The sequence below is a fragment of the Bactrocera latifrons genome, unplaced genomic scaffold (assembly GCF_001853355.1).
Source record: "Bactrocera latifrons isolate USDA-ARS-PBARC rearing strain unplaced genomic scaffold, ASM185335v1 scaffold_1, whole genome shotgun sequence".
Lineage (NCBI taxonomy): Eukaryota > Metazoa > Arthropoda > Insecta > Diptera > Tephritidae > Bactrocera > Bactrocera latifrons.
In genome coordinates this window covers 4,962,799-4,973,643 of record NW_017534407.1, presented here as the reverse complement: position 1 = coordinate 4,973,643, position 10,845 = coordinate 4,962,799, and the positions used below count along the sequence as shown (strand labels likewise).

Below are 10,845 nucleotides of genomic sequence, written 5' to 3'. Positions count from 1 at the left end.
TATTTTATTTTTTTGTTGACAAACTATCATTCAACTTAGAATTATTTTATGCAACAAATTATAATAMATATGCAGCCTGCACATAACAGAAAAATTAAGAAATATATTATAAACGCAAATAATATACCTAAGTACAACAAAAAGATGAACAAAAACGAGACACTTGACCTACACACACGCAAATAGAACGAAAACGATGTGCCGAATTTCGAAAATAAAAAAGGCATATTCCGATATCTGTATCACTACAGACAATAGATGAGTGTATGCGTGTGCTTGTGTGTGTGTGCATTTGTATGTGATTAAAAATAAGACCGAAAATTTTACATTTGGCTCAAATTAACGATCTCTTCAAATATCTTTGCAGAAAATCCCGACAGTATCGGCGAGCTATGACAACGAGACGCACACCGGTTCGAGGAGTAGCGCGATCAACTCGAGTCAACCAAAGTATGTTTTACTAAATCGTGTCATAATCGTGTCACATCTATTTTACTAAATATTTTCACACAATTTTTTAATTGACTACTTACAATTTGAGGCATTCGATAAAAAAAAACAAAATTTAACGAAAAACAATTATAAAATTTTATAAACATATTAAAACCGTTATTGATTGCCTTGCAACATAAACGTAGTTGTAGTCTTGGTGCTGGTTATTTATAAGTCTATTCCTATTCTCTCGTGCAGTGCAATAGTTTATTTATTATAAATAAAAATAAAAAAATGTATAAAAACGTAGACAATAATTCATCAACAACAATGTTTGAAATGTACACTTCTTCGGATAGATTCATACGTCCGGATATGGTTGATGTGCCGGCACAACAGGCCGCCGGATCCACGTTGCCATTGGTGTTGACCCGTAAAAAAGGCGATGAGGAGGATGTCAATTATAATCCGTTCGAGCACCGGAAAGTCGATCACCCGACCTCGTGAGTATTAACTATACTGCTATTAACTATATGTCTTAAATAATATTTTTGGGTTGAGTTTTGGGTAAAAATGAAAATTGTTGGGTTGCGAAATGTAGAAAAACTAGTATAAATTATAAAACTGGTATAATTCGGTAGAAATATATCAAAATTAGTTATTTTGGAGAGTGACGAAAAAAACAAGAAACTGGTATAAATTATAAAACTGGTATAATTAAGCAGGAACAGGTAAGCAGTAGTTATACTACTCGCAAAGTGACGCATTGAATAGAAAACTTTTGTACATAGACTAAACTGGTATAATCTAGTAAACATAGACTTGCGGTTATAACATTTAAAGAGTGGCGAACTGAACCGAACACTTAAAATACAAATTGGTATAATACAGCAGACATAAAATAACTTGCGATTATACCATTTGAGAAGGACGAACGGAAGATAAATCTGGTATAAATAATATAAATTGGTATAATAAAGTAGACATTGAAAATATGCAATTTAGAAAGGATCTAAGAGTAAACTGGTATAAATGAAAATACTTGTATAATCCAGTATAGTCTAAAAATCTTATAAAGCGATGATTTTAGTAGAGATAGCATAAAACAAACGGTTTTATTTGGTTGAGATATTCTAATACTCTCTTGTCTAGAAATTGAAAATATAAGGTTGGAGTAGTTTTTAAAATTAAATTTTTTACATGAGTATGGAGAAAGTCGCGAATAGAAGATGGTTTAAGGCTTGAACGTATCTTGGCAATTTCACAATAATTAATTTCCTGGTTTTGACCGCCGTGTTTTCCACCTAAAATGGGAAGTACCTTCTAGTTACAGGAAAAGAAAAAATAAAATAAAATTAAATTAAATTAACAGCAAATTTTCCAATAAAAATAATTGTTTTCCTCCGAACTTGCTCACAATAAAATGAGTCACAGGAAATTTGCATACAAATTTGGCACAGCTAATGTCTATCTCGTGAGACTTCTCGTGAGAATACGAAAAAACTTATATTGCTCATGGAAAGGCAACAAATAACAATAAATTTAAATTTAACAAAAAATTGCGGAAAGACAATAATTAATATTTTTCTGCCACATAAAAGATCACTGAATTTTTCCATTGCGACGGTGATCGCATCGCAACACTTTTAATTGTATATTAATTTCTTATGCGTCATTAACAGCGCAAAAAGTGTCTAGGTCACGCGCTGATGCCTCTTATTACTGCCACCTTGCTAATATATTATTACTTCTATTCTCGCAAACACAAATATTTACATAGCTCCCGGTGTGAGTATAATATGCGCTGCATGAGCGATCGATGGATGCATTGACTAACAATATGCTTTCGGTTGTAAATTTTTGACATTTTTACTTCATTGACTTAAAATGAAAATAAAGTATTCTGAACAATAACTGGTATAAGTACCAATATATAGTACTTTCAAAATATAGAATTTACAAATCAAAATTTTACGCTTAGAACAAATAATGTCTCCATATCTCAATCTTTTTCTCATTTTCGATGTTATTCCAGAAGCGAAGTGATCTACAGTTTCCCTGTCGAATAAAAATTAGTGAGAATGAAAAATCTTTTTAGCTAACCGATTTGTAGGTTATTCTAATTGACTTGGCTAGAATCATGAATGTTCGTATTGGTTTGGTGTGAATGCGAATTCAGAACCCATTGTTTGGTTCTATATTGTCATAAATATCTCATTGGTGTCACCATTGGTAAAGTAACAATCCTTTTCTTGTTGGATCTATATAAGATCTTACCATATGACCTTGTTTTACCAAAGAATATTGCATGATATCATTTGATACCCATATCGGGTTATTTTTTCCATGTTTTATTTGAAGATACCACTTTGAGTATTTCGGTCCATAACTCGATACAAGAATGTGGTTCCAAATTGTTTTAAAGTTATTTGCATTTTTGTGTTCAAAACAGAGCAGATCGGACAAGTTGTTTCGTTCTTAAGGTTGGGTGGTTGAGAGGTACAGCCGAAAAGAATCGACCGTTCTTAAAATAATATTGGACTCATTTATTTTAAATCTTACAGATAGATATAATCTGTATCGGGTTGTCTTACTATCTGTTCGACTTCTCGTCAATAATCTAATCTGGATCGGAATATTTAATTTACTTTCTATTCGACTAATTGTCTATAGGCCTATAAAGTATATGCATAGTTGACAATCGATTATATAGTAAAGCTCCCAAGTTCTATCAAAAATTCTCAGGAACCATTACTAAATTGACTCATTTTATGACTGATCATAATATCCTTTGCTGGGTCTGGGTTAGGTTGTTGAAAATAATGGCTCATCCGAATTGAAGTGAAGTATATTGTGTTGAGATTAGATCACTATCAAGTTGATAGTTTGTGCTAAAAATTATGAAATTATATTTAATATCTTATGGAGTTTGTCATTTAGTTCAATCAACAAGATCAAAAGTTAACATTGACCTGAAGCGATTAAGTGATCGTGATCCTGAAACAAGATGAGAAAACTTGTTTCTAAACTAGCAAAGGTTATTTAAAGCGTGAGAAAACAGATTTCTTTTTGGTTCGTCTAAATTTGAAAAAGCAGTTTATTGGGGTTTACAAATAAACTCTCTAAAAGAAAGTTCTAATAGTATCGACCTAAAAAAGAGCTTTTGGAAAAATTACTACAATCTGTGCATATAACAGTGATGTTTCTGAAAGAGTTACTGATTACGAAATGAGATACATGAAATAGACAATATACGGATTCGGAAATTGCTCCTTTGATATTGAAAGCAAAACTTTGACCTCAAACATCAATAGAAGCAAAATGGCATACATAAAGTCAACAGCTGCCAAATTGGCTTTTTAATGATCTTCCATGGTCTTGAACTTCAAGTACGGCCATTGCCATCAAAACAGTGAAAATGCGCAAAAAACCACGGCCAAAAACCCAACGACATGTTTTGCAAAATTTTCGCAACAAACGTACATTGAGATCAGCAAACAATGTACGTGGCTGCCGGTAATTTTCCACTTCATCAAACTTTGATCTCAAAACCCACACACAGCATACGAAAACAACCCGCACAAATATGTCCACTTAGTATGCAGCTACAAAGGTATGCTGTAGATCGCGACACGACGTCAGCGGAAATTTTCACATGGCGTCGCCGAAACTTGGCACCACCACTTAGTAGTGTCCTTGGTATTGAAAAAAGAATTGCGAATATGTACGTGTAAGTGCAGCCGAAAATAAATAAATGCGAAGCGAATAGATAAGCGAAGCAAAAAACTGAAGATAAAGAAAGCGTAAAATGTATGCAGATAAATTAGGAATGTAACACTGAAAAGAGAAATTTGTTGGCATAAATTTACGATTATACATATATGTATGTATGTGTGCGTGTAATTTATCTACGGGTTTATGTGTTGAAGACGCTAATTGGATTTGTAGAAAATATGATTTCCTCTGTATTTGCTTGCGAGCGTATAAGTTGGCGCCAAGCCCAGCTAACGATCACTCAACACTCACACTCTCACTGCGGCGAAGATCATGGGCTCGTTGCTCGTTCCCTTTGCACCCCTCTGCTACCCTTTACACTAACGCTTTTGACAATTAGCCGCCGATTTATTGTGTGAAATTGTCAATTAAATCCATTTGTAATTTTCCATCACGAGCGGCTCGAGTGAGATTTAGAGAGCTAGCACTGATCAGCAGCTATATTTAAATTACAATTTTATTTCAATTTCAGTTATTTAAACTAATTAATGTTTTCCCCACATTTCGATTGAATTTATCACTTAAATAATACTGTTTTTATCGACGAGTTTTTAAATAGATTTTATTTTTGTCATTTATTTAAGAAAAACGGTACTCTAATGTATTCTCTTGTGCGCCTACATAATCAATTTATGTCAATTGTCGGTGATTAATTTATTTTTTTGGCGGCCTTTGCAATTTCTTGGCAATCTTTGCAATTTGTTTCAGGTATTATTTACCTAAAATAAGAGCGAGAGGGTGAAGGGTGCTATTGTCTTCGATATTTGGCCAATTATTCGAATATTCTCTATTTGTACAATAAAATATTTCCTACAGACTTGACAGACGTTCAGGCAGAAATTAATGTTCTGATCAGGCTTTCCTTCCTTTATTCAAAGTATACATACATATATGGGAACATTCAAATCTAAATCGAATTACGTCGTTTGAAGGCATTGTGATCTATTTGATATTTCAAGAAAAAGAAGCAATCCATTCTTTTAGTAATATTTTCTACCGTTTCTAGTTGAAAATGTCTTCTAAAACTTTGGGTTTCGAGACATAAGTGGTTAAGATTCTAACTAATAACGTATTTCCAGGCATTCCCAGACGGAATTTAGATGCTGTAAAGTTTGAGGACTGCTTATTTACCGTCAAAGTACTTAGGACCAATTTGATATTTACGTTGTTACGGTCACTACGTAAAGGATCACTTCATTAGAGACTGTTCGTGTTATTGCAGTGGCAGAAATCATTCTCGAAGTAAGTTCGGGAAATGGTGCCGAGTTGACAGTCCTTGCCCGACTAAAAATCCGGTTATGTGCCAATTACTAAGGCTCGACTGTCATGGGCACGGTTCATTAGATAATCTTATCATTTTGTGTAAAAGGATAACTCTGCAGCATGATTTTTCTTACATTTCAAACTGTAAATTACGCAATTCTAACTTCTACTTCTTCTTGATTGGCGTAGACACCGCTCACACAGTTATAACCCTGTTTATAATAGCGCTCCATTCGTTCTTCCCTTCCGCTGTTTAACGCCAATTGGAGATTCCAAGTGTAGTTCTACCTGGTTTTACCAACGGAGTGGAGGTCTTTCTCTTCCTCTGCTTCTCCCGGCGTGTACTGTGTCGAATACTCTAAGAGTTGGAGTGTTTTCATCCATTCGGTCGACATAGCCTAACCAGCTGTTGTGTCTTCTTCATTAGGCTTTTTGAAGTGGTGGGTCCCAAACCCAGTTCACAACCCTAGAGAGTAATGAATCGCCTTCAAACTGATGTTTTTTTTGGCTACGTAGGGGATACTTATTCATTTAATATGTATTACATATAATCATTTCTGGGCACTTTCCATAGAATGCCAATCAAAAAACTTGCATGACTCCATCCTCTACCCGATTCCAATCAATAATAATATTTCTAAGCACCCTTGGTCGATATATATATATATGTATATATAACGCACATACGAGTATGTGGGTGTTGTAGACCTTTACGCACGCTTCTTAAACATTTACAACGTCAAACCGTTATAAGGTTTCTTGACAATGTGGATTCTCCATTACATAATCTCTTCGATTATTTGTTATCGGACATCTCTGTATTGTATTTTCCACAGCCTTCTGAAGATAATCCTTTATTGAATCTAAGTTTGGCGTTAACAATTATTTGTTTTCATATAACATACGAATTCCAGGCGATGTTAAAGATGTTGGAAACTTCTACAATCGTTGTGGATGATTACTACGAAGTAAATTTTTAACATAGAATATTGTTACTGATCGTAAGATAGTTACTTTTATGTAACAACGGCATTTTTAACTGCTGAGCTAGAAAGTGACGGTACTTCAACACACGAGTCGGATCTCCGATTTCATCTCGAGTTCTGGAACTGCATTGAAGGATCTTCATACATTTTATAGGGGTTGGCTGACAACCAGTTTCTATGCAACTATGAGATTCGTTTGGTTAAGAGTAGATCGCAAGAGATCCATTGAATTGATTGCCCTTAGCAAATGTCATCTCGCTGCAATCGTAGAGATTTTTACTGGACGCTGTTCAACAGGCATTCATGCGGTAAGGCTAAACATTTTGTCGGATACAAATTATCAAAGCAATATGGAAGAAGATGACGAAAAGTGGCATTAGCCCTCTCAAATAATGTGTGTTATGTGTAAATCGTCATCGATTTATGATTGTCTTATGTTCAATTAGGTGTTTTAGATAGCACAACGGACCGGTGCTCTAAGCTTTCCATGTAAGATACCTGTTAGGATCGACTTCTTAACCTAACCCAACCATGACGATCGAATTTAGGTACAATAAAGAAGTGTAATTCTATGGAAATTTCTTTAGAAGTAGTTGGGAGAAATCTTTAACATTTGAAAAGTGCAACAAGTAACAGTTAATTAGATTGAAGACGAACTCTTGTGGAAGAAAGGGGCTTTCGAAACTTATTATAGGAAAGATATGAACACTGAAAAAAAGAACGAAATTATACAATTAAGATATAGGCTCATTGTGGAGGAAATTATTTAAAACTTAAAACAATTCAATTTACTAAAAGTTAATTATGAGTTGATTTACAAACCTGGTACTCTCCTGCTCATCTAACTTATTACCTCATTTAAATGTATTTTAACCTAAAATAAAATACGATAATCCTTTATTTCCACTAACATGTAACATTTCTTTCCCTTCTAGCGATATGGAGACCTTCGTGCATCTGCTGAAGGGCTCACTCGGCTCCGGTATACTTGCCATGCCGATGGCCTTCATGAACGCTGGTCTGTGGTTGGGCTTAATCGCTACCTTTGCGGTGGGCACACTTTGCACCTACTGTGTGCATATACTGGTCAAATGCGCACACATCCTCTGCCGGCGGCGTAAAATACCGATGATGGGTTTCGCCGATGTGGCCGAACAAGCCTTCCTCGACGGACCGCCCGGTTTGAATCGCTGGTCTCGTTTCATCCGTTTCATGGTAAATGTCTTCCTTGTCATCGATTTGATTGGCTGCTGTTGCATTTATCTGGTGTTCGTCGGCACAAATGTCAAGGCGGTGCTGGATGAATATATGGACGAACCATTGAATATACGCGTATGGATTGTAATTGTTACCTGTCCATTGTTGGTTATGTGCCTGGTGCGCAATCTGAAGTATCTCACACCCTTCTCGATGATCGCCAATATTTTGATGTTTGTCGGCATTGTGATTACATTCTACTATGTATTCGATGATTTGCCTGCACCATCGGAACGCGAGGGCATTGTGAATGTCGTGCAGTGGCCACTCTTCTTCGGCACTGTCATTTTCGCATTGGAAGGTATTGGTGTAGTTATGTCGTTGGAGAACGACATGAAGAACCCTGCACATTTCATTGGCTGTCCGTCGGTGTTGAACTTCGGTATGGGTGTGGTGATTTCGCTGTACACTTTGGTCGGATTCTTTGGTTACTTGAAGTATGGTTCGAAGACCCAAGGCAGCATTACGTTGAATTTGCCGGCAGAAGACAAGTAAGTTTTTGTGTGTTGTTGTTGTTATTGTAACATTCTAATTGTCTTACTTTTGTTTCACAGATTGGCTCAGTCTGTCAAGCTTATGATTGCCATTGCGATCTTCTTCACATTTACGCTGCAGTTCTATGTGCCGGTGAGCATCATTTGGAAGGGCATTTCGCACAAGATCTCCGAGGAGCGCAAAAATATTAGCGAATACGCACTGCGTATTGCTTTGGTGGTGAGTATTTGATTTTTTTACTTTTTTATATACATACATTCATAGTGTATGGATGAGACAAAAAGTTCGGAAGGGACTTAAAGCTCCAATGAGACTAAAAGTTCTTTATCAGAGCTGTTTTTTTAGAAGTAAATAAGCCTGGTCTATTTATAACCTGTAGATAACCTGAAATGTTATTCCTTTTTTTTATATCCGAGATAGTTCTTGAAAATCAAGATCTCAAGGGTTACGGACCGGTCTAAGCGAGTTCAGCTCTCATTATATTCGTTACAAATTACATCAGATTTGAATAAACTAGTTACTAAATCTTATATACCATAGAACCCGACTGAAACTGACCCATTACGGGCCATATAACTCATCGCAGGAAATTTTAAAGTTAACATTTTCGTATAAGCTATGTTCTACATAAAGCCATCTGTGAATCTAGAACTGCTTACCAAACCATAACAAAGGAACACATTTCCGGAAGGATCTTGAACCTTGGTTGGCTTCTAAATTTTTAGGAACAATTTTAGATTTTAGTTCTACTTAAGATCCACCGGATGAAAATGACTTTAATAATCCTGTTCATGATTCGGAGCATATATTGCATAGCAACCTAAAAAATTCCACAGATACATTTTGTGGAATACTGACAGCCTTCGATCAGATAAAAATTCGGGTCCGTTCCATTTATGTACGAGTAGATCCGACCACTTTTGGGAACGAATAAGAGGATAAGTTAGGTGACGAGATCTAAGGTGGAGATACAAAGACAGAAGGCCGGATAAAAATTTGGGACCGTTCCAGTGAGTGAAGAATAGTTGTGGGTTTACAGTATACTCACAAGTAAAATACCTGCTCTTACTCTTCATCCATTTTATATAGAAACGAAATAACTCATCTGACTTCGTATACTTTGCTATAAGGTTTTTTGCCAAACGATAATACCTCGCAAATTTGAAATATATATATATATATATGATAAGTAAGCTTAGGACCAAATTTCTGCTAATTAGGGTCTTTGTAATGTCTGTAAGTTTTTCATTACTTCACATTTCTACTCGTTCAGGAGTTACCAAATGCAACTCTGGATCGAGAGCAAACTTAATCTCAACACAAACGGTACTCCTCGTCGTTTTTTGAGCAATACCAAATATATTATTTATTAATAACTTTCTTTCATACATTTCAGATCCTTTGTGGCGCCATTGCCGTTGCGTTACCCAATTTGGGTCCCTTCATCTCACTGATCGGTGCTGTGTGCCTGAGTACGCTCGGCATGATCATACCATCGGTCATCGAATTGGCTGTGTATCATGAGGATCCCGGCTACGGTCGCTTCAAGTGGCGTCTATGGAAGGATATCGGACTGATTATCTTCGGCATAGTGGGCTTTGTAACCGGTTTATACGTAAGCATACTCGAGTTCCATGCCGAATTCAGTGGTGGCCACATAGGTGAAAATGCCTCATAATTGAAGCATTCGTGAGTGACCTGCAGTATCACAAAGTAACAAAAACAACAAAATATAAGTTTAATTATGCAAGATAATAATAATCTAATATACATACATATATATATACACATATGCATATAGCTTTAGTGATGTAGTTTAGTAGGAAACGTAAAACAAAAAAAAAAATTTTTTTTAAATACAATAACAACATTTAATGCAGCTTTATGTCGATGCGCGCGCGTATTTTGCATATCGAACAGTAATTTTAACCCAACCAAACCAAAACAAATGAACAGTTAACACAATTCGTAGAACTACTTGTAATTAGTAAGCAAACACACACACATATACACATTTGTAGAGTAATGCGTTAATTTTAACATTTATATTCACGAATAATGAGAAACAAAACAAAAATCCTAAAGAAATCACCGTTTTCCGAACAAACTACCGTTGAACTTTACATGCGGCGTGTATCAGCGCTGCGCTACACAGTTGATTTAGTCATGTAAGATTTTTATTTAGTTTGTAAATGGAAAGCAAAAGCAAAAACAAAACCAATGTAATGTATGTATGTAAAGTTTTGATTTCGTTTGTGCGCCACAAGCGTGTGGCAAGCGCAAATGCGGCAAGCAAAGTAGTAGTAATAATGTAGTATTTTTTTTGTTCCTTCGCCGGCTGCGTCCGCATGCGTCCAGCTGGCGAACTCCAATTGGTCTGTGAAGTTTTCTCTTTAGGAAAGAAACAAAGATTTTATTTTTAATGCAAGTTTATGCTAATTTGTAATGTCTAATTTACTAAATATGCAAATGAAGTATTCACTCTTTGTGGTTTACGTGGCTGTTGACGCAGATTGTTGAGCAAATGGTTTGCGCAAACTTTTAGCGAAAAAGTTAAAACATATATATATATAGATATATTTAAATGGTTTAATTTTAACGGTAAACAAGATATTTGTAAACAAATTGTGACTTTGCG

At 35.6% G+C, this 10,845-nt stretch overlaps 1 protein-coding gene across 5 annotated transcripts in view; it reads left to right on the top strand.

Annotated features, from left to right (window-relative positions):
• LOC108965443 (proton-coupled amino acid transporter-like protein CG1139) overlaps positions 1–10,839 on the top strand; it is a 76,384-nt gene extending 65,545 nt beyond the window's left edge. For all 5 annotated transcript variants that reach the window (XM_018927876.1, XM_018927893.1, XM_018927885.1 and 2 more), the window contains exons 2-6: positions 368–450; positions 792–935; positions 7,391–8,203; positions 8,267–8,426; positions 9,604–10,839. In XM_018927876.1, the coding sequence (XP_018783421.1) occupies positions 368–450; positions 792–935; positions 7,391–8,203; positions 8,267–8,426; positions 9,604–9,885 (1,482 nt within the window). In that variant the 3' untranslated portion in view covers positions 9,886–10,839. The remainder of the gene's footprint in view (positions 1–367; positions 451–791; positions 936–7,390; positions 8,204–8,266; positions 8,427–9,603) is intronic.
• The last annotated feature ends 6 nt before the right edge of the window (positions 10,840–10,845 follow it).